Source organism: Chelon labrosus (genome assembly GCF_963514085.1).
Source record: "Chelon labrosus genome assembly, chromosome: 14".
Lineage (NCBI taxonomy): Eukaryota > Metazoa > Chordata > Actinopteri > Mugiliformes > Mugilidae > Chelon > Chelon labrosus.
This window is the reverse complement of record NC_140347.1, coordinates 20,352,633-20,377,711: the sequence shown is the minus strand read 5'-3', so window position 1 is coordinate 20,377,711 and position 25,079 is coordinate 20,352,633. Positions and strand designations below refer to the sequence as shown.

Genomic DNA, 25,079 nt, shown 5'->3' with positions numbered 1-25,079 from the left:
CATAGGAGGAGAGAGAAGAAACTCGTCAAATCCACCAATAAAAAACACAACAGATTCCTTTCCTTCGCTCTTCCTCCTGTCCTGTAGAAATCACTAGTGAAAAATCGTCATACACCACAAATCAACTTTTGCTAATGAATGACTATGAAAGCTACGCCTGTCAAATGTAGTTTAATCAAAGGGACAAATATCTGGACCTGCAAAGGCTTTCACTGAGCTGATTTAAAGTATACTGAAGAAATGGGGACGTGGTGAGTTTACAGAAATCTGGAAAAAAGACAGAACTGGAAAACCAAAACAACCATCAACCAAGGAGCTTGTAAATTACTAAGAGCGTCCCTGTGCCTGTTGGATGAGCGGATGAACTACTACCATGACACATACAGTACTGGAGGTTAGGCATCGTCACCTGACATGGCTGAGTAGTTGAACATGAGTACATTCTGCACAGGGTTTTATTTAAGGGGTGGAGGGACGGGGAACAGTGTGGATGGATGCTGGCGTCAAGTCTAGAGGTCGCCGACCGACCGACTGGCCAACCGGCCCGCCTCTAAGCTGCCGTCACGCATCGTCCCACAACTGGCGCTCAGCTGGTGTTTTGGCGTCGACCCAGTGCGATCCAGTCCGCCCTCAGCCGCTCTGAATATACTTCTTGATGACCACGCAGCCGTGTCTGAAGAGCGGGCAAGGCAGTGACTGCAGCAGTGTCCAAGAGTTGGTGCAAGGGTCGAAAGTCTCCATGTTGCCGAGGGCCGGGCCCTCGCTGCTCACAATGCCTCCTGTGGCGTAGATCTTCCCGTCTAGGATGACGGCGCTGAACGGGAAGACACAGAATCTAGTTTAGTTCAGAAGAAGTTAGAATCTCGAAGGCATACATATACATTTCTGGGAAACAAGCCTATTGGTTTTTCTGTTTCCGTGGGGAGAAGCTGAAAGCTAAACAAACAAGTTCATTTGTGAGCTTTAAACGTGCTGGAAAATATTTTAAGTTCAAAGCAAAGCCAGCAACATATACAGTTACATAGATGCACCGATCATCCACAACATTAAAACCACTGACAGGAGGAGTAAATGACATATCTTGTTACAATTCGGTGTTCTGCTGTGAAACTTTTGGACCTGGCATTCATGTGGCCATGACCCCATAGCAATGACACTCAAAATGCAGGATGCAGCCTGACACAGACACACACACAAAACACTTTAGGAACAACTCAAAAGAAAACATGAAGAACAGCACAAGGTGTTGACCTGGCCTCCAGATCCACTAGATCCCAAACTGATCAAGTATCTGTGGGATGATCCACAGAGGCCCTGTCTCCTCAAAGGCCCCCACTAACAACATTCTGTTACTAGACAGAAGACCCATCTCCATTCTCTGATGAGCCGCAACTGTTTTTGGAGGCACAAGGTAGACCTACACAATAGGAAGGTGGTCATAATGTTATGCCTGGTCGGTGTATACACAGTATGAGAGAGGTATCTGTCTCCTCAGCTTAATAAATTTATGATGTGAACACACACGCTGCTCTTATCTTCTCTTGCGTTTTACAGGTAGCTGCGTCCTGCCCTCAGAACTACCCACCAAGCCACACTTCGCTGCGGCGGTAACCGCGAGGGTCGCGCCGCCGGCTCTGACAGAAATCTTCAGGATTACAAGTTCAAAGTCAAATATTAATTTCTCGTCGGAACGCAGGCCCTATTCACAGTAATGAGAGGTAATCAGTGTCAGGGAGATAAGTAGCTGAATGCGAGTGTGAGCTACTCGGGCTTTGGTATTAGCCATGAGTCACAGCGGCAGGCATATTGTTCGGGTTGCTAATCACGATCAGACAACAAAGCCGCACGAAGACAGCATCTCCACAAACACGCTGATTGTCGTGCTGGGGGCCATGCCTGAGATTATTTGACATCCCTCACACATGCTCTCTATGTACTCAACCGGGCTACTATGTAAGGTAGGGAGGAAAGAAATAAAAAGGCGCACACACACACACACACTGCATTCTCTCTCGAGGGCGAGAGAGAAAGCTAATGAAAAAGCAAATATCTGTACAAATGTGCTCATTTGATATGAGAAACAGAAACAGGAGTTTGTATGCGCAGAGGATTAAAACTTGGGCTGTAAGCTGATTAGAGCTTTGTACTCCTATTGGGGTTTGGAACGATCTGCATTTACATAAGGTGCACGCTCAAACACACACACACACACACACACACACACACACACACACACACACAGAAACGCACACGGCGAACAACATGAAGTCCTATTGCACAAATACACAACACTGTTGGGACTGAAAAAGATTATTACATAAAGCCTAAATCTACTCAGAGAGAAAGCCCAGCTGATCCAAAATGGAGAGCGCGCGGGGCAGAGCCTGGAGCTGCTCTTCCCGATAAACAGAGGGGAGGTTCGGGGGCCCGCGGAGGGCCGAATATCTCCTCTCCTGCACGATGACCTGCTCGACTTCCGTGCGGCGCCGGATATTTCCGAGTATACCCTTTATTCGACGGCGGCCTGTTTGTTGTCGTGCTCAGGCTTAGTTAAATGTAGCAGAACAGCTGCCTGCCGCGTGCTGGAGCAGCTTATCAATAACTCTGACAACATGATTTATGTTCTACGTTCTGCACATAAGATCACTGTCTGTAATTGCCTCCCAAATGTATTTCATGCATTCCTTTTTGTCGAGATTCTGCGAAAGAGAGAGAGAGAGAGAGAGAGGAAAAGAAAAGCTCAAGCCTGGAAAACTGTGAGATCATTATCCAGCAAAGTGTACACCTCAGTGGCTGGAGTTGACTGGGATATTAGGGTGTGATCCCACCGCTGCTGTTAATTCTCCATTATGTGCTCGCGTATGGTTGAAAAGTTACAGTTGTACCTCCTACCCTTTTTTTTTTTCAGGTCATTCACTAGCTAAGTGCAAATTAACCCCGCCGTCCTCACACGAGGAGGGGAGAACCTGCTCGGATCTCGCTGTCGTAACTCAAACTGAGTAGATCAAATCGAGAGTCGGAGCTGTCAGGCGGTTGCTTCCCTCCGCGTGACAGGCATCGGCGGCGCAGATGAAGCGAGCCCGTAAGAGCGAATTAGAAAGGGCTTTTTTTTTTTCTTTCTCTCTCCACCGAATTGCATCACGTCGGAAGCACTGTCAGCCCACGACCGGCTTTGTTCAAGTTTTAATTAACTGGTCTGAACGCATTTTCCCTCTGCAACCGTTTACCTGTGTTATGACACAAAGACTGACGGATTACTAATAAGCCTGAGTTTTACATTTCTGTTTGAGGCTGTGTAACAGTATCAGATTGTCATTTTTGAAGCTTCACACAAGACAGGCCTGTAATTTGAGCATTTAAGGAAAAAAAAAAAAAAACAATAACACATATATCTTTAAAAGTCCACACTGGGGATTTAACCTACATGTGGTGCTGCTACGTTAATTATCTCTTACCTGCAGAACTGCCGGGAGTGATTCATGTTGGGGCCGGCCTTGATGTTGCCTTTGTCTGGGTCATAGATAGTGGTAGCTCTGGCGTAGGCTCCTCCCAGGATGAATATAAAACCGTTTAGGCTCACCGCAGGGGCGTATTTGTTATCTAAAGATATGAGAGGAGAGACAGAGAGACAGAGAAAGAGAGAGGGGGAGAAGAAGAAGAGGAGATTACTTTTTTTTTTTTAAAACAGAGTCATTGTTCGGATGTCATCCTCACATCACAGCATTCCCATCCGGTATAATGCCATCAGCTTGTTCTTTTTTTTTTATTCTCTTTTCTTTTTTTTTCTCCCACTCGCCGCATGCAAAAACGATCATCATCAACATTCTCCTTATCGCTTTACAGATATGCCCCTCTCAAGATTGCTTTGGTGGGGGAAAAAAATAAACAGAATGGATACCAAAACCAATGAAAAAACAGAGTTCATAAATCACTCTGGCTTTATTGGGTTCTACACCAAAATATGTTTGGGCTTTGAAGCAATATAAAAGAGTTACCTAAGTCCCAATAATTCACAATTGCATTAGGCCCACTGGCACCTCCATAGATTCACAGGGGGGGAAAAAAAGTGCACATGTATTGGAAATACATGAGTGAACAGGTGGGATACTGCATACTGGGCACATTGTATAATTCATTCAGATGCAGCGTATCGCACATGTGGAAAACAGAAGCGTCGGGGCAGCACTGCTGTAGAATTATGGATGACGGGAATCTAAATGAAACAGGGGTTGGCGCGCAACGATGCCATTGGAAGCCTGGAGTTTTCCTGAGCTGCCGTGTGGGAAGAGGAAGCGTATTCCCGACTCAGAGCGATCCCTTCTGCGGTGGGCTGCAGCTGGCCAATTTGCAAGCGGCATGAATAATGCACGGGCGGAGCAGCCGTCCTCGCCGTTTGCAGCCATAGACGGACACCCCCCCCCCCATTGGAGAGGAAGAGTTAAGCCTGACGCCTTAATAACGGCGGCGGCGGAGGCAGCCTCAAAGGCTACCACGAACCACCTTCCCTTCTCCGCGCCTTTTCCCCGCTCCCCCGGCTGCTGACAGGAAGCCCGACATGTTTAATTAACAGGTCAGCTCCGGAGGTCAGAGGTGCCTCGGCAGCTCCTCGGGCTGAACCTCAGCGTGAGCATTGTGTCGTGAAGTAGTCTACTACAGCCGTGCTTTAAACTAAACGCTAATGGCAGCATGCAAACACTCAAATCATGCTCGTGTTTTGCAGGGTTTTACAACACCCACCCTCTTACTAATTAGCACTAAGAACAGCACAGTCTTAGTCGTATCTGAAGCCACAACGCTCCGGCGGAAAATGGTGGATTTTTCCTGAAGCAGAGGGTGAGTTCCAGCGTAGTGCGGGAGTTTTATCGAGGAGAGAGCTAAGCCGTAAGACAAAGCTTTTAACTTAACATTCCATCTACGTACCAACCTTCACCTGTGGTCACCAACCTTGGGTAGTGACAGAAGGAATGAATGGCTTTGGGGCTGTAATTAGGCTCCTCTTTAGCAAGGCTGGGTTCAGCCTTAGAGATAGGGTGAGGGGCTCGGACGTCCGGAGGGATCGCGGAGTAAAGCCGCTGCTCCTTCTCCTTGAAAGGCGCCGGTTGAGGGGGTTCCGGCGTCTGGTGAGAATGCCTCCTGGGTGCCTCCCTTTGGGGGATTACCAGGCAAATGGAAGGAGACCCCAGGGTTGAATTCACTGGAGGGACTTTATATCTTGACTGGCCTAAGAAGGAGTCCCCTAGGAAGAACTGAAGAGCGCTGCTGGGTAGAGGGGACGTGTGGAATTCCCTGTTTAACCTGTTGCCATCGTGTAGATGACGATAGATGGACAGCAGAGTCTGATGTGAATATCATTAGTCCTGAACGTAAACCAGTACAGGACATATTTGGACCTGATCATGGTGTCAACATAAAAGAGCAGTTATTATAGTTTATCTCGAAGGTGACATTAAAGGCGAGGTATTAACTTTTATGACTGGGGATTTGCTAGTGCGCTTCCTGTCGGAAGGTCCGACTCCGGTTGGGCTTCAGCTCTCCGACAGATGGCCCCACACTCCCTTCGCCGCTCTTTGATACAAAGCAGAGAATTCAGAGTTGAATCAGTGGCTGCAAGCTGCCCGGTCCCCGAGGCAGAGAAACAACACCAAACATAACATTTCCACCACCATGCTTCACAGTTGGTATGAGACTCCTCTCCTGAAAAACCAAACACGTCTGTTGTTTCTGTGGCCAAACGGCTCTGCCTCTGATTCATCTGCCCAGAGCGCATTAGGACCGGTCTTTGTCGACCACGGTGCAGATGATAATGGATAGGCGGTCTGATGTGAATGTCATTAGTCTTGAACATAGCTCAAAGCACGGGACATATTTGGACCTCATGATGGTGTTACAGGAAAAGTTAAGAGCAGTTGTTAAAGTTTATCCTGAGGGTGGCGTTAAATGAGGGGTATTAATTTTTACGTCCGGTAGTTGTTGAGACATTTTGCTCAAAGTCAAAAATGTCAACCTCGTGGCGGCATTAGAGAGAAAGTTAGAAGATGACCAAAGTCGTTTGTGATTTATCCTCCTGGGACCCATTTGTCTGCATGGTAAATAGCTGGATGTGACCAACCGTGCTGCTCTCGTGGCTTCCACTGCCACCATCCGATGCGTCGGCTCCAGTTTCCGCCTCCGATCAGTCCTCCTCACACTCTGCCAGACGTGTTTATTTTCTTCTTTTACCAACTTCATCTGGTTGATATGCTGCTGCCAGTCTTTCTGAGCATCCGTGTGTCTGTGTGTGCGCGCGCCGGCATGTGTACATGAGGTTTTGTGTTAGGTCCCATAAACACAGAACACTCATTTCTCTCTGCTCGGCGCCCGAGGCAGAATAATAACACGACGCTCTCAAAGGAAAAACCTTTCTCTCCCGTTTTTTTTTTCTCTCCTCCCCCCCCACAGAAACACTCGCCACCGCTTCGTGCCTCTCTCTTGCGGACTAACGGTAAGCACCGTGTTTGAGTGCTTGGAAGAGCACCAGGCAGGTAAATCTCACTCTCGTTTGGCAAGCCTCAGAGGACTGCTCCTAGGGTTCCACATCTCTTCGCCGCTTTGCTTTGGGTCTTATCTCCTGGCCTTCGATGTGGAAAATGAGCAAATCTTTTTTTTTTTTTTCTTTTTTGCTGAAACAACATTGAGATACAGTGAAGAGTGAAAATAGTGCCTGAGTCAGCCGAAAAAACTTTTTTAATTCTGAGATCAACCTTGCCGAGTCTCGGAATGGATTTTGTCTGGTTTCGCCGCTCTGAGGTTAGAAACCCACAGCTGAACACGTTGTGCGTTATAAAAAAAATGAACGCAGACGAAAGGCTGAAAAACAAGGTTTTGACACTGCAGCCGTGATAGAAGTACAGTTGTGCCTGTGGGGCAGCGCGGGCTGACGCGGACTCTCACACCCTGATAAAACAGCTTAGTCACCAAGTCTGGGACCCCTCGGGTCGAGGTCAAGGACATCAAAACAAAAGAAAGCGCACACAAGAGCGCGGCTATGATGAATTTTGTGGCTGCTGTCCAAACAAACACCTCATCGCTCCCTCGCATCTCTTCCTATCTTCGGTAAACACGGCAGGTATCTGATTCTATAAAGCCGGAACACTACCTCAGCGATAACGCACAGATATGTCACAATCCACTCAATCAAATGCGTACTGTAATCTGCACACATCTAGACAAGACCTCATTCTCTGATAAAGACTCCCAAGCAGCAGCAGCGGCAGCAACCATTGTAAAGCCGCGACGTTACATCGACGTGGAAACCTGCGGCCGGCCGAATAAACAAGAGAAGGAAGGAGGATGAGGTGATGGGGCGCCCACTCCTGCTCGCTGCATCACAAGGGAGCGTGAGGAAAGGGGACAAAGGAGCTTCAGTTCTTGCTGCCAGAAGCGAAGATAAGATTACAACAAGGTAATTGGAGCAGCGAAAACATTTCTTTTCATACAATGTCCTTTTATGTGGTGTGAGGCGAACAGGGGCAGCCTTTGAAATGACGGGGGCCAAAATAGCAGAAAGAGGATGATGTACTTTAATTCAATATGATGGAGAAATGGGAAACGGTGGGGGGATGTGTCCAATTAGGTAGCTATGGTAACACTCCACCTTCTCCACCTCATCTCGGCCCGTCACTTCCCTCTTTTTCCACCTCCGTAATGGCGCTTTCGACGGCTGCGCCCGCTCGGCTGCTGCTGCTGCTGCGTCATTCACGGGAGTAATTGTGCCGCGGTCAATTTCCCGATAGAGCAGCCTTGGCGCGGCACTTCTGCTGTCGGGTCCCCGGGGTCGAACAGTCGATGGAGGCCTGTCTGTCAGCCCGGGGGTGCGTGCCGGGAAAAAACGCCGGAGGGAGCCAGCTGGAGTTTGAAGTGCGTGTGTGTGTGTGTGTTTCCATGTGGAAGGAAAAGGGTGCGAGACTTGTGTAATAGTAAGTGACTTCTTTGTGTGCTTTTTGAAGGGGTCACTTCACTCAAGTTAAGGAAAAGTGGTCCTGTAAATAGTTCAGCTTCTGGCTGTGTGTCAAGAGCTCTTACACACAATTCTGTGAGAAAACGACTACACATCATGGAAGTTGTTGTTTTCTTTGAAGTACTTGGCCAAGCACACATTTGCCTAGGATTGTTATCCTGATGGAAGGTCCGATTCTGGTTGGGCTTCAGCTCTCCGACAGATGGCCTCACATTCTCTCCGCCGCTCTTTGATATGTGCGGAATTCAGAGTTGAATCAGTGGCTGCAAGCTGCCCGGTCCCCGAGGCAGAGAAACAACGCCCAACATAACATTTCCACCACCATGCTTCACAGTTGGTATGAGACTCCTCTCCTGAAAAACCAAACACGTCTGCTGTTTCTGTGGCCAAACAACTCTATCTCTGATTCATCTGCCCAGAGCGCATTAGGACCGGCCTTTGTCTATAAACTATGTTCATTGGCAAACTGTACTTTTAGGTTCTTTTTGGATTGCAAAGGCTTTTTTTTTTTCCTGGCACCTCTCTGATTCAAGTCAAATTTGTACAATCCTTTTGAATGTGGATTCTTGGATTTTGACACCAGCAGTTCCGGAGTTCTCAGCAGGTCTTGTGTTGAAATTGTGTGTGAAAACTTACTTTTGCACCAAATGGTCCAATGTGGCGTCCAGTCTATTGCACTTGTATCTAAAAAAACAAGCTGAAACAAGGGCAACTGGATTTGAAGAGCTTCTTAAAGACAGTCCTGCTTCATCCAAGCAGCTTCTTCTTGAGCAAAACATCATGAGAAGTCCAGTTGCCCTCGTTTCAGCTTGTTTTTTGGATATACCATGACCTGGAGAACCTCCACTGTCACTTGTAGATGATTTCCCTTGCAGTGGAATAGCTTGCTTCAAAATCCCTTACCAGACTCATCTGCTCCCGTGACCTTCTTTTCTTTTCTGAAGGCCTTAGAGAGAGCTTTAGATCTTAGCGTGATGACACCGCACGCTTCAACGGCAGACATCACCGCCTTCACCTCATCACCCCTGGTGTCTTGAGGTTTAAGTACATTTTCACCTGTCACTCATGACGGAGATTCTAATCACGGGCTTCGACTCGTAGGCTCTACGTTGCGTTACGTGTGCTCACCTTTTCCCATGTGACTGACGTTATAATTTACTTGAATTAATCAGAAAGAAATGTCAATTTTAGATGTGATTTGTTTGAGCACACAGTTTCAGCTTAGCTTGTAGGCGTTGTTTCAAAGAGGGTAAGGTGTTCAGGTACGTTGAAGAGGTCATCGATTCCCACTTCCACTGTACTTATTTCTAATTTTCTTTTAGAATTAGTTTTCATAACAGCGGCTTCCTCACTTTTTGAAATGGACATGACCCTCGTAATACAAAAAAAACAGGATACAATTTTCATTTAGATGTGGTTGGGTGATAATGTGATTGAGGCTTAACCACATTAAGCACTTTTTTTTCTGTCAAATTGCACTTAAGGTTGCTGTAAACTTCCATTTCTAAGCATTTCCCATTATATATAATAGAGTGAATTGATCAAAATAACCACCAACATCTCCTCTTTCTTTCATTCTTCAGGCACCCGTGGCTCGATGTCTCCAACAGAACATGCTGTGAACACTTCGGTCGGGGCGTTTACAGCAGAAATCAGTTAACAGAAATTAGAAAGCAGAGAAGAAAAGCCCACAAAGGGCACATACATCAGCTCTGACATGAAGAAAAACACAGCCATGGCTCTGTGAGAGCGTACACAGGCAAAGCAGTGCTTTGAGCTAAATGATAATGCCAGCCTGCTGATACGCCCGGAAGGACAATGCCGACATCCTTACCGTGCTCAACGCGGTACAGCCTGTGTACAGCAAACATTAACAGATATGCCATCAGTCCTGCACGTATTTGTTCATATTTTGACCTGACAGTGGCACTAGATAAAATAAAACTCAATAAGGGGAGCTATAAATTTGTGCACCCAATTCTGATGGCTATCTATCCAGCAGTTGTTTGGACCAAAGTGGTGGACGGTGCTGTGCCGCTGTCAAGTTTGAGGAATTCAAAAGTAAAGAAGGCAAAAGGGGCTGCAAGGATTTTAATAGAATGTTGCAAATAAAGCTCCCTTTTTGGAAGGGATGTTGCTGCGCGAATGTAATGGGTAAATTAAATAGTTCTATGGATTACAGGAGGAAAACAGTGACATTTTTAAAAACATGTTGCACGCTGATTTTCTTTAAATGTCATCCATCGGCGCTGTGAGCACCACAAACAACCTCCCTTTTCGCCTCTGTACTCTCGAGGCGGAGGAAGAAATCGCAGAGACAGATATATCTCAAAACCTTGGCATTTTGATAATTTGGGTGAGCTGACCTTTTAAGAATGAAGCAATGAGACTTCATAAATAGCTTCCTGCATGTGAGGGTGCTCGGCTACGCTCCGCGTTCCAGTACATTTACCGCCCAGGAGACGGACATCTCGAAGACAAAGGACAATGCAGATGAATGAGGCTGCAGAGACTTGGTAGATCTCAATAGACTTGTCGAAGGCACTATTTTTGGCATGAGCAATATTATTTTTCACTCTGCGAGAGATAGGAAGTCAGTCCTGATAAGTGTTTGTGAAACCCATTTGCAGTCCATGCGGGAGATGGTCCATGCAGAGGGAAAACACACACACAAACACGAATACGCACACACACGTGCAGGAGCGCAATCGCAGAAAACGCACACAGCTGTATTTGTGTCAGTCGATAAGACAGTGCTGCGAGACCGAGAGGCGAAGGAGGGGGGGAGGAGGGAGACAGTGAGACAGAAAGAGGGTGAGATGAACAGAGAGATTAGAGATGGAGAGCAACGGAGGGAGGCAGAGGGCTGTTCGAGAAGCGCTCCCCACCGGCTCACCAAAAATCATCACCGGCCCAATTTCACAGGAAGCACTAAACCCGTGCATTATCTCCTGGTTCGATGACCGTCAGACGCGGGGCTCATCTGCATCCTGACAGACGACGGTTTGTCTGTCTGTCATGCTCAACAGAAAAAGAAAACAAACACAACGCATGCACACGAGCATGTGGAGTAACCTCCTGGCTCGTTACATAATTCATGCGCTGCGTACCTGTGCCCCCGGGGACGTATGGTTGATATGAGGTAAGCAGAGATTGCGTATGTATGTCTGGATCTGTGTGTGTGTGTGTGTGTGTGTGTGTGTGTGTGTGTGTGAGACCTTTCTCTCGTTTCTCCTTTGCCAGCTGCTCTGCCAGCCCTTTAATACCATTCAGCTCTCACCCAAAACACCCATGTTACATAATCATCATTTGCCTCACAGTAGTCCCGCTCTGAAAAGGCACTAATAACAGACAGCAAGTTTCTGGGCAACAGCGCTGAAGGAAGTGCGTCTGTAGTGGCGCTTTAATGACAGAAGAACATCTTCTTGTCAGGAAACATTTGAATTTAAATACATTTTTTGACTCTCTCTCTCTCTCTCTCTCTCTCTCTCTCTGTGTGTGTTGCTTGCTGCAATGGTAATTTTGTGGCGTATTTTTCCCTCTTATTAGAACATAAATAACCAGGGAAAGGAATGGCATGCAGCACAGAGGGGGCCTGAGCTGGAATTGAACTGCGGGCCGTCAGTGTGTTTGCAACCCAAGCCGCTGTTTACGGCATGCATTCTTTTCCTTCTCAGGAAAAACAAAAAAACAGCAGCGTGTGCAACAATTTGTAATATGCGGCCAAAATGGAGTCACCAAGCAGTGAGGATGGTTTTGAGGAGCTCTTACTTCTTGAAAGTAAAAACAAGTAAATATCGAATGGATCCGATCCCAGAGAAGACATCGAGGTAAAGGAGAGAGCAAAATCATCCTGATAGTACCAGGTCTGTTTAAGGAGACCACCAGATTCCTTGATCCAACTGACCTTATCAGCAGCTGACAGGAATACCAGAACGAAGGTCGTTCAGTCGTTGCCCAACTACTGTTCCAATTCAAAGTACGCATCTGACCAAGTCCAAATGCCCAGATGTGTTCTTGCCTCGCCTCTTTTATTACGGGAGGAATCAGGAGAGTGGACTTGGGGCAGCAAGGTAACCCAGAATGCATTTCGAGTATGCTGCTGTGCCAGTTCCAGAAAGACCATCCTTGATCCTCCTGCCCTTAAGAGTCCGTACTTCAGAATCGAAATGGTCAAATCCAGACTACCAAGTGCAAGTCTGCTACTTGGTATTCATAAATGCCCACAGTTTATCAGAAGCTGTTTCAGATCACGCGGTATGGCTGTGTGGTAGCTCTGAGTGGTCAAAAAGGCTTTGCTGGAATGCGAAAAATCCAGCCTTGTCCCAACAGCTTTAATGATGGACCTAAGTTTTGGAACTGGCATGTACTTTTCCCTTACGTCAAAATGTCTTTAGGCTACCAAGATGATGATGCTATAGAGCAATGATTTGGGGACATATGTTTATTATGAGAGTGAGCAGAGAAGCTGAGTACCACTGTTGTTTCAGTATGGACAATATAAGGCTAGGACCAGCAGTTTGTTGACTTGGGTTAGCTATATAATATATTGGAAGCAGCAAGTCTGTCTCTGGCCGAAGGTCACTAACTCAGCCTCGGAGCACTTCTATATCAGATTCATTCAGAATATCTTTTGTTTAATCTACACAAAGACCAACGTGTGAAAATGACAATTCCTCAGGGTCATGTCCAAGGCTACTTCCTGGCCTGGATGAGCAACTTCCTGAAGTTAGTTGCCTAGGAACCGGCTTTAGCAAACAAATAGTCCGAGTGTACAATCCCGCATAAACTCCACATCATTCTTCTTATCAAACTCTTTTCCCAAAACGTCAAACTGTTGCTTTAGCACCAAGAAGTTTGCAGTTTTGTTTTAAATTTCACATATGTGTGTAATAGTGTTGTCCAGGTCCGAATGTGAAGCAAAAAGACTCGCGGAATATGTTCAGATCAATAGCAATCATCCCCGCGCTGCACCTTTCAAAGACGCTTCTTTGTGAGAGAGAAAAACAAACCAGCCTGTGGATAAGATCTTTGCACTGGGAACATATCTGCCGGTGCTTTGAATCACACAGAGTTGTTCGCTGTGTGTTTTTTCCTGCTACCTCGGAGTCATGGCGGCTTGGTTAAAGTATTTCTGCTGGTTCTGCGTCCTTCACAGGTCCCCGGTGGCTCGGAATGAAATGTGGTTGCAGGTTTGCGCCGGTGAATAACTTCAGAGTTTGGCCAATAACATGTCAGGAGCTACGGGGGGACTCACATATCATTTCAGCCATGGTCTTCTCATTACAATGACGGAGCAGTAACGTGGGAAGAAGGGGGAATAATGGAACGTACTGAGTAGGATGATAATAGCGATGAAGAGAAAACAGCTGGAATGGAAAAGGTCATACCCAGATAGCTGAATTTTCTGTTGCCATGGGCGTAGGTCAACATTTTCACTGGAATTACCTCAGCTGTAGAGGACTAAAACCGTACACATAGAAAGCCTCCATTTATTTGCATGGTGTTTAATTGGGAAGAACTACGGAACAGCATGGCTTCATGTTCACTTACGTAGGACTTCAGGATATAAAACCTGTCAAAATCCACACTTCCTTGGCTCCTCTTGTGTTTGAAGTGCAAAGGATAAATTATTTAGCGCCATATAGCCACCGACTGTCAAAATATTAATATGACAACATTGTGTGTTGCCTTCACATGGTTTCAATAGGAAAAGTCAAGTACATGTATGGAAGGGAAGGTGCTCAAGAGGGTAGAGTCGTGAGAACGCTGTTGCTAGGCAACCAGGCAATTGTAATTGAGGCCCAAAGACTCCTTGTTCCTCTCTAATGATATAGCAATGATGTCAAATAGTAAAGGAATGCATGCATCCCAGTGTTTACACCAAAGCTGCAGCAGTATGCGGCATTCCCGCTGTTGGGTTTGCATTGCTAATAACAAGGCAACCACTAATATTGATGTTTTTTATGACGTCTCCAAGGCTCATTCTCATTCAGAAACGAGAACAAGAAGCCGCAACCGAGCACACAAACACACACACACTGGTTTAAAAATGAAACAGCTCTGTCGACAGACAAAGGGTGATGGTAACAGCGACAACGCGTCCCCTGAGGACGTAACATGTCTTCACTTCGTGCCGCGGCGTGTTGCGGGAAATCTGTACTTGTGAATCTGTGACAAAAACACTGTGCGTCGCCACCTGTCTTACCTATCATGGGCGATTCGATGAAACTCCAGGTGTTGCTCTGCGGCACGTAGGACTGGAGGACGCCCGCCGATCGCCCGGCCTCGTTCACACCTCCGAACACGAAGACCTTCCCTCCGCACACCGTGGCCGCGGCAGAGTGGACCGGCTTGGGGAGAGGAGAAACCGTCTCCCACTGGTTGGTGATCGTGTCGTACCTGAACAGAAAGATTTTTGGTTTGGTTTAATTGCAGATTTAAAAAAAATAAATAACTAAGAGAAACAAGCGGACATGCAGGTCAAGTTCAGACTTCACTGAGAATTAAAGTCACGACCCCTCTTTCATCAAACAAATCCAGGATGGGTTGGATTACTTGTGAGTTTAATGATTCATAAACTACTCTAACGCGCAGCAGTCAGTCGTTTCCACCCACACACACACAAGCCAATAGTTTACAGAAACGCTCTGATTTTTAAGTTCCCACTGCTCTGAAATCACTGCGAAACTCTCATTTTGGCTGCAGGGCTGACAGATATAATTAGCAGAATGCCTACACCACCAGGGAAGATGAAAAAGACCAACCATTACGTACAATGACAGCAATTAAAGCAATTACACAGAACAACATATGTTGGGAGCTACAAGCCATTAGTCTCCAGAGTTGGGCTGTGTGTCAGCGCTGAGCTCTGGACCTTTCTCACTGAGCCCTCTTTGGCAGAGACTTCATCGTCGAGCCTTAAACTCAACCGACCCAAGCCGGCGCGATAACACACAAAGCCAGATGAAAGGGCCTGACACACTGGGCTGCTCATGAGACCGTGCCCTTGTCAGAGGTTGAGTGTGCGTTTATATGTATATTTCTTGGATTTGCATTCGTGTTTGGTGTGCGAGCAGCACAGGTGTGCCTTTAGACATGTGCTTGCGTGCGCGCTACTTGACTCGAGGCTCCATTAGCGCAGTGTGTTAGCGGTGTAATCCCATGTCCATGGGCCGCTGATCAAAGCAGCCATGCCGACAGCCTTCCAGCTGGAGCAGTCCTCATTAAAGAGGCGCCAACGGGTCCAGGATCTGTCATTAAAACACACATCCAATCTGACTAAACTAAACCTCCTTAATCAAGGTGGCGTCTTTGTTGTAAAAGAAAAACAGCTTTGTATGGATAAAAAACATAAAGCCGTGGCCAGAATCTCCCCAACAACAAAACCTCACACCAAAAACACTAGAGGGATGCTTTCAAAAAAAAGTACACTCCCAGAGTCTCTGTTAAATTTTTTAGCTCACAGGTGTCTTTTACTTTTCTTTTGACTCGCTCACAGAGGTATTTTTTCAAAGCTATTTTTCAGTGTTCGGAGGCTTTACCGTTGCAGGTCCTGTGGCATTTGAAGTCAGGCAGAATTTAAATGACACCTGGAAGGACTCATTGCATCCACCTTCCTGCGAGAAGGCTGTTAGATAAAGTGCAAGAGGAGATGGGCGAATTAGCCTTTGGGAATATTCTCTCAGGGGGTCCGATAATGTCCTTGGCAACAGCTGCCGAGGGAATGGCTTTAAATGGCCTGTCAGTCAGAGAATGTGGTGGCACTGGAGCCACTCTAGCTAAGGTGGACTGGAAACACTCAAGAGTGCCAATTAGCAGTGTTTAAACACGAACACACACACACGCGAGCATCGGGTTGAGTAACTGCTGAGATAGAGGGACTAGCACGTGTCTCATTTTCTGGCAGATGTAATTACCGTTCAGACCACATCGAGAGAGGTTTATACATTTAAGGGTCGGACTGCTGAGTGATGCTGATTACAAGATGGACAAAGGTCCAACAGGACGGCTGCAAACAGCTGGTCGGGATGAGAAAAAATAAAATAATATAAAAAAAAAAAACACTTGTTTTAACACAAGAATACAATATTTTTTTCATGCACACAACATTGGCAATTTGGTTCACGCTCAATGCAGACCAAGTTAGCAGCTCTCTGGAGAACACAGCAGAGTGTTTGGCTACGTGTCACGACCTAGCACGAGGGCTGCAATATAAAGTGGAGACAGACGCCGGAGTTATGAAACTAAAGAGTTTATTTCAACGAATTATATATATAAATGAATCAATTAAAAAAAAAGCAAACAGGCAACAGATGATCCGTTCTCTTCGGCCTATCCAGCCATGCCTTTCTTCTGCACCTTGTAACCAGGTATGACTGGTTAGACTAATTAAGCTCATGCACCCACCAAAGACACTTGAACTGCCTCTTCAAGGGCAGCGGAGGTACAGAGCGACGTAACGCTGCTAAAGAGGCAGTTAAGGTATTTCCCCTGGTGCCTTGTAGAGTAAAAAACACAGTATCAGGGCGTTTAAGCAGAAACCTCTAGAATGGCCACTTGGCTGACTCCAAAAGTGAGTCAGTCCCCATAGACCTCTTTGTTAAAACAACGCTGTACAAATAGCAGTTTCAGTCTCTGCAACTAATTTCCTTTTTCATTGTCATAGTTTAGGGCGTTGCTGTTTTGAATGACAGTTGGAGCCATCAAGAGTCTAGCTAGCTATCTGCCTAGGTGTCACCTACCTGCCTGCCTTAGCTCCACTCACACTTCACCACTTTGCCTGTTTTTGAAATAGCCTAAAGTATGCATTCTGCTGGGGGTGGCTGCTGCCATCAAGGAGTGTCATTGCTATGGGGCGGGGGTGCCTGGTCTGGTCTAGGTGGGTGGTACATGTCTAAGTAACATCCACATGAATGCCAGGTCCAAAAGTTTCCCAGCAGAACATTGGATGTTTTCACTTCTCCTGTCAGTGATCATAATGTTCTGGTTGACTGAACTATAGAGAACAACCTTCCTTTTTGGGAGATTTTGCACCCAGCAGCAGACAGGATTGGAGAGAAATAACAGCGAGACCCAACATTTAAAAACTGAGATCATTTTGCTGTAAGACTTCCTGGGTGTAGTTTGATCACATTATCCGGTCCAGACTCTTATACCTTTAGAATTCTGGTAAGTGTGTGAAAACACAGGGTATTACCTCTCTCCTGGCTTCAAAGCAGTGAGGCAGTGAAGGGAAGACAAAACACGGGGATATTTCATGTTAAATAACTGGTGTCGTTCTCATGCTTCCAGAGAAGAGTGTGCGCATGTGAGACCAGATCTGTTCCAGGAAGAGGCAGGGTGGGGAAGAGGGCTTTTAAATTCTGTTTCTGTAAACACAGCACAGCCATCATCCAGTCAATCAGATGTGATAATGAGCAACAGGTCAGAAGAAGCTCGGCGTCTCAGAGGTCGCAAATCCGATTGAATTCATCGCACGTTTGATTCGCCATCAAGAATTTAATACGAACCGTAACATTAGGACTGACACTGGAAAGACTGAGAGTGGGTGTATGTGCTTCGATTATATCTCCAAGGCAAAGGAGATGAAGGAAGGAGAGAGACAGAAAAATAAAGCCACCGCGTTGATTACAAAAACACATTTGCACATTCTGTATCTGGCCCTCTCTTTCCTCCGATGCTCTCCGTCAGACGGAAAAGGCGGACAGAGCATTTCATTGTCACTAAGACACTTTAGGAGTTTATCCATCAGCATGTTGCGCTGCATCGATTGCTTTTTTTTTTTTTTTAAGTGTTTATACACAAAGACTGATCACGGCATGAAGCCATGTAATCGTCTGTAGCGCCTGACAGGGCTTGTTTCATCACGCAGGGACAATCATCTCAAAAATGCAGCTGCAGGGTTACAACGGAACAAACAACGCAGGATTGTGTTCTTTTATTTTGGGCGAGGGACGGAAAGAAAGACTGATAGGAAGCGTAGAGAGAGAGATAGAGAGAGAGAGAGAGCTGCGAATGAAAGAAAGAGGCCACGATCTGCACTGGATGTGGCTCTGAATATGTAATCTGGATGAAAAAAAACATGCAAACGCTCGCGGCGCGCACTCCGACTGAGGCAGACGTCAGCGACTAAAATTAAATAAAAATTAATTGTCAGCCAGGTGTAAGTGGTGCTGGTACAAGAGAAGCAACTAACATCTCTATGGTCCTTGCTCTCACACGACAAGACCGGATAAGAATCGCGAGGTCTGATAACAACTGGCAGAAGTTGGAGAGCTGCCTCGGAAAACACGCAGTTGCACCTGCCATGTTTGTTTACGTTGACAGCAATCGGATTTCTCTACCTGCCCGGCTGCTCTGCATCGTGAAAATCCAAAATTAAATCCAACATCAGTCACCAAATCAGCGAGGGAACCATATGGGCTGAAAACGCAGGACAGCAGCTATGCATGGAGGAGGAAGTGGAGGTGGCGGGGATAGAAAATGTCCCAGCCCATGCATGGGATTCAGAGGCCGCTTCATCCACGATGGAGAGATACTGCAGGTTCCTTCCTGCCTGCTGATGTGAGACTCACCAGAACTTAATCACGTCCTTCATCTGCAGCATCTCCTCTGTGCAATAAATGCCAGTAAATACCTGTGCAATTGTTCTGACTCACTGTTTCAAGAACTTCACTCATGATAGACAACTTGACTTGTCTACTTTTGTAATGTACACATATAATTTCGTACTTATATTGTGCGCTACTGTTCTAGCTAACAGTCTGTTACCAAATGAGATAACACAGTAGTGACAGAGCCTATGACCCACTGGTGAAAGTATGGCAACATTTCTATATTTACATTATTGGATGGCTGTACGAGAATCTTGTGGAGAAAATAATTATTTACTAAGTTACTGCCCATGTAATCTCTATAAACAGACATCTGGGTGTGAATATACAGTGTTTGTGCTGTGCATTGTTATGAGATTATAGCCAATAGGCTCGGAGATTGTTGCTAATGAAAACCAAACAGTACCCACTGCCGCAGCTTCACATTCAAAGCATGCACCCGACGCGAGGCTGATTTTACCGCGAGGCAGTCTCAGAAAACACAGCGCCTTCTGTCGGTGAGCTTGGCGCTCGCCGCTCGAAACGAGACAACAGTCATTTTTTGTTACTTTTTGACAGCTCATGAGTTTGTAATACTTCAGGGGGTAACGGAAGAAGAAGGAGCAGCCGCAGTGAGCGGTTAGATGAAGAGCTGCGGGCGACAGGCTGCACTCCTCCGACTTCTCGGCGGGGTGGCGAATTCCATTCACTGTGACCTGCCGTGTGCGAGTTCAAACCGTGTGCAGTGTAGAGCCAGATCAAGGCTGCTCACAGAATGATGGGAGTTACTTCCTGACTTCTTTATTAAAACATCAGTGGTTTGTTTTCCTGCCACCGGAATGCCGCGACCTGTAGCATTAGTTGTTAAAACCAGTAACTGGGGGTGTTGGCCACTGTAATAAAAGACTGGGACTATTCACAAGCAAACCCATTTATTGGAAAATGGTGGGCTGGTTCAAAACACATCAGTTAAATCTATATAACTCAAGTTTGAGCATATCTACTACCCCTGCAGTATGGAAAAAGTCTACGTTAGTCAATCTCTTTTCAACACCGTGTCCCAAAGACCAATCATTCTTAAAGCAGACGTGAACCGCTACAAAAACAGGTCACGCAAATCTAGTTTCCAAAGTAGTTTACAACAACAGGAGCACACTGCTGTTTTTAGGAAACGTTACTCAAACACAAGTAAATAGAGCGTTTATTGGAAAGTATTTTGGGCCGCACATTAATACACATTAGGTGCCCTTGTCAGTATTTACTGCAGCGGGGCGTGTTGGTGGGACTCACTAAAAATAAACTACAATGCCCACGTTCATTGAATTAATTAGCATGTCAACTAGTCCAAATGTGTGGCTCACTGATGTGTTCTTAATAGCGTTTGGGCAACATCGGAGATCTATTGGCACAGACGAACGGATGCACTGCATCAGTTACTGATGTCATTGTTGACTCGTTGTCTTTTTTCCGTCGAGAGGAAACGGAAATTGTAACAGAACGTCCCGAGCCTGTACATTTAGCCTTTTCCTTCCGCTTTTAACAGAAAGCTGGAGGAGTAATGTAATTCTGGTGTTGCTCTAAAATCCATTTGTGTCCTCTTTTAAAATTTGGAACGCGTGCCGGTACGTGGGCATCGCCGGCTAACAATTTGTCACCCACTGATGACATCATCACAGGCAAGCTGAGAAAATGTGGCGCGTAAGCAGATCTGGCCCCTCGGGGCCTCGCTCTGTAACATTAACAGCGAAACACACACATACATGTATGTATGACTCACAGGCCATAAAAATAAATGGATGCGGCAAGGTGTTATGCAGCCTGCCATCAGATGTGGCATTACAAGGCCTTGTGTGTTTGTGTGTGTGGTCTTGCTTTCTAATGGTTATGCTGCATCAGTATGCTAAAGAAATAAAGCATCAGTCACTACGTATGACATGACGTGAGACAGAGACAGAAACGCACTGCAACTCTAACAGCTGGTCACCTAAAGACCATGGGCCGATTCCTGCCTCGTCATGCTGACCATACAGTACGCAGACCATCTGTCTCCAGAACACACAAACAACGCAATCTGATTATCAAGAAGACTCCCCAGGCGTCGCAGCAAATTCACTAATATCGTTAACAGAAGAGTGTCTCTCTCCTTTTTGCACACATGTGATTAACTATAATGGAGGAGGGGGCCAGTCACAGAGACGCTGGCATGTATCATTTCCCCCGAGATCCAAACTACAGCATTCATAGAGTGAGAAAAGAGTGTAGAGTTACTGCAAATGGAGGAATGAAAAAAAAATACCTCACTCAGATAACAAAACCACTTGGGCTCTATACACCTCAACACAGGGAAAAAAAAAATCCATTAAGAGGCAGAAGAGTGCATCATGCTGCAGTTTCAACAACACTGGAATGGTGAACTGACTGCTTAACAATAGCAACAATATCCTCCACGGTTGCTATTAACCGCCTTGAGATTCGCACGGCTAATAGCAGAGGACAGTGTACGAACAGGACAGACACACTAATACAAACCTGCATTTATTCAAGCTGTTAAGTGTGCTTCCAGTGCTCAGGTCCACAGCCCCGTAACCTTTAAAAACCCGGAACGTGCACCGGAATGCAATTGAGGATTTTATTTTATTTTATTTAAGAAACGCATTCATGGCCTGCAGAGAAGGAGCTGATACTCTAGATTCTATCGAGCAGCAACTCATGCCCTCAAGTTACAAATGCACATTAATCCCTGCAACACTCCAGCTATCTGTCTCACTCGCGTGAACACTATCTCTACATTCTCTTCAGCACTGCCCACACACACCCTCAGATACACGTGCACACTTCAATGTGGATTTCAAAAACCTGTGTTAGTCATGTGGCAGAAAAAGAAACCCGACCTTGTTTGTAAGAAAAACCATCAAGCACGGGTTTAGTAAAATGCCAGTCTGTCCTACTTAATAACTCTATAATTACAATTTTTATTCGTCCAACACTTTGATTTGTTAACAAGCACTTGCACAGTGTATTTTCTTATTGGAAAGTGTATCTTAGTAGTATTGTTACATCGGTACCGTATGCTGACATTAGAATATAGCTCAAAGCAAATGCCATTAAACACAAAGGCATCAATATGAAGACCTTTGCATGTGCAACTATGTTCAACAATAGTCTGATTCTTTAATGCCACTGGAACAGGCACGAGAATAGAGTGCATGTGTGCGTGGGGGTGCATCAGTCCCTCACTGCCGTCTGTTTCCCGTCAGAAGTAGCAAACTGAGAGGTTGTGATTTGGCTTGAGGAGAAGCAGGGTGACTGTGCAAATGAGCCTCGGCCTGGAGGGCATTCAAATCAATTTGCACACAGATATAGGCATCATTTACTTGTGTTAGCGTTTTTTTTTCGTTTTTTTTCATATTTGCCAAGAACATTCATTAGCAGAGCCATGTAGGTGTGGGAAAATCTCAACGGCACGGCGCGATCCGCTCTTTAGCGTCCAGGCGAATGACAAAATGCTGCCGATGCTTGTCTGCTGGACTTTTATTTAAAAGCAAATTGGGCCGCGCGCGCAGAACGCATTTGTGCTGCACACGAGGGCCGTTTTGACAAAGGAAGCTGCTGATGGCGCCTGTGGATGTTCATTTGAAATCATTAGCCTGTGACTTCCTGCTTCTTTCCATATTTGCAAGTGGCTCATCCAAAAACTGCGCTACTCACACCTGGGCAAGATGTCTGCGTGGTCGAAGGAAGGGCACGAGCGAAGAAACGATGGAAGAGGAAAGGAGACCGGAGAAGGAAAGTGGTGATAGATTTTTGCATTAATCGCCCTATCAAATCAACAACGGAGGCGCGTAGCAGGGGAGAATATCCACTTTGGAGAGGGAGGAGGAGTGAGAGTGGGTGTGAGAGTCTATCTGTGTTGTGTCAGCTGCCATCTGTGTGTCAGTGCACATCACAGAAACTGCGAGGCCTGTGCCCACACCTCCAGTATCACCCTGCTGTCTGCTGGGCACCAACGCTCATACAAACACGTCTCCGAACCACCGTTGTCCCTCTTCTTCCTCGTCTTGCACATTTTGGTTATAATTTACATGCGCACGGACACACGATACACGTAATCGTTCGGTTTCCGGTGCACGAAGGCCTGTGTCCAATGTTCCTCACACGTGTTTAAATGTCCTGTTCTCAAACTCAGTTGCTGCACCAGTTTACCTCTTACAGCTGAAGCCACTTATCCTTGAAAATAAAACACATGACTCATGTAAAAATGTGCCCAGAAGTCAAGCTACATTGGCTTTTTATTTATTTTTTTATGTAACACCGTGTGGCTCCTAATGGATGTGCACTTCTACTTCCAGCCGCTGTAGAGAACTGATTATGACATTGTAACATTTAATTTAACATGTAACTTGACAGTTCATCCTGTTGTTTTATTTTTTTTTTGTATACACTAATGTCCTCGAGTGCGGCAGCAGTGACTCGCATAAAACTCACCTTCTGCTACGCTCTATTTCACGAAGGACAGCTCGACGCAAATTGTCAGAGATGAAAACCAAAACAGCAGCTTTGTGACAACTAATTTGAACTCGTTTGTATGCACCTCTGTTCCCCCGAGTTGATCGTCTCCGCTGGTGACAGCTGTTTGTACCTGCGTTCCCTCTCCCCTGGTTGCTAATCAATGTCTGGCGCTGAGATGTACCGAGTCCCACCTTGTAGGGGAAGGGCTCGGCGCAGCACAGAAATGCAAATCCTATAGGAAGCGCATCATTTAGCTGACATGCCTGCAGCTTGATCGGAGGGAGGGGGTGGGGGGGGGGGGGTGAGTCATGAGAATCTAAAAGACTTGACATGAATGAGTGTTCCCTGGCTCTTTTTAGCATCAGCCTCGGCACCAATAAGTTACAAATTTAAGCAGGAAATTGCATCCCACCATTGCTTTACTGTTTGCAGATTATGTTGCACTAATGCACTCTTATGCCTGTACTATAACCGCAGCTTCCTACAGTAAGCTCATAAGAACTCGAGTCATGTGTAAATATGCTGCAGAAACCACTTGCAGCAAAGACCAAAAACAGACATGAACATATGTAAAGAGGGTATTACTGCAGCGCCACAAGCTAACAGCCAAACAGAAGAGTTTTAGTTTAGGGGAGCAAGTATGCAAGCGCCAACTCTCAGTCATTTGTAAATGTATTTATGACTTAGAACCAATATTGGTATATGTGTAAGTACATGTAGCTTACACTGTAGAGCTAACAGTGTTCATGAAGGTTAGAAAGAGTGGGGAGCAGCCAGTTCTACGTATTCTATCTTCCGAGTTCACATACAGACTATTATACACCATTTGATGTGTTACTAATATGATTCATGACTACCTGACTGAGTCACATATTACCAAGTTGCTATAAGTGTTTTTCTATCAGCACTTTATGACGTTACACCTGGCAGTAACTATTAATTAGCTGTTCATACCGGTGGTGACTGTGTGACATAACTAGGCTCTAAAGATCTGTAGCAGATGGCTCTTGGTCTCGGAATATTTTTGATTCCTACCTCTGCATGGAATGTTATCTCCTATCCTAACTAGGATGTCATACAGTGACTTCAACAAAAGTAACCAATCAAGGCATCAGCAGACCAACATCTCCCTCTTGTTCTGTAAAATCGCTGTTTTTGTCAATGGAGTTTGGTGGCTCTACAGTGAGCAACAAAACAGCTTTGGCTTCTTGTTGGAAAGTCCCGCCTGACAAGGCTGCCTGAGGAAAATATTCTAAATACAGCTCACACTTAAACTGATATTGATTTTTTTTTAGGTAGGACCTTGTTGTGGGTGGCTAAAACATGCTCTGCTGTTGACCCCATCCACACCAGGTCACTGCTCAGCTTCGATGCCCTTGCTTCTGTCTGCTTCTCCAAACTGGGTGCATGCCAACCACCAACCGCTGTAAGCAATACACTGACTACGGGCAAGTACCTCATACAACCCCACTTCAAAGAAACTATCACTATAAATAAAAAGTCAACTTTCAACATGTTGTCCCAGTTTAAAGCCGTGGTGTGGACAAAGTTGCTGAATATGCGTTTCATATGAACTCTTTTCAGAGGCGCGGCAAAGATACGTTCACAGAAATTGAAGCAATGTAACAACTGACAAACTTTTGCACTCCTTGTGATTCGTTTAATCATCTTCGGACGTGTCAGATTGATCTTAGAGCCTCTTGGGCCGGGACTCTCAAGCAGGGAACCACCAATTTGACCTCTGACACACTTCCCCATTCGTGAAATCCCAAGACCCCCTCATTTCCCTGGAGCGCCGTACAGTTTTGCTTGTTGTTTGCTCAGGGTACAAACTTCTGACAGATTCCTCGCAACGACATCTGGGGTTCTGATGGAGTCCTGCTCTCCGTATGGAGGGCCTGGGAGTGTGCTCATCAGACAGACTGAAGTCAAGGTCAGTCAAAAGACATGCACACACAAAACACACATCGCTGCCATCG

At 46.0% G+C, this 25,079-nt stretch overlaps 1 protein-coding gene across 1 annotated transcript in view; it reads right to left on the bottom strand.

Moving 5' to 3' along the window:
• Positions 1-615: 615 nt before the first annotated feature.
• The window catches only part of klhl29 (kelch like family member 29), a 138,273-nt gene continuing 113,809 nt past the window's right edge, over positions 616-25,079 (bottom strand). Inside the window, exons 11-13 of the mRNA XM_084560689.1 lie at positions 14,205-14,398; positions 3,456-3,600; positions 616-814 (exon numbers count right to left, since the gene is read on the bottom strand). Coding sequence (XP_084416815.1) covers positions 631-814; positions 3,456-3,600; positions 14,205-14,398 — 523 coding nt within the window. The 3' untranslated portion in view covers positions 616-630. The remainder of the gene's footprint in view (positions 815-3,455; positions 3,601-14,204; positions 14,399-25,079) is intronic.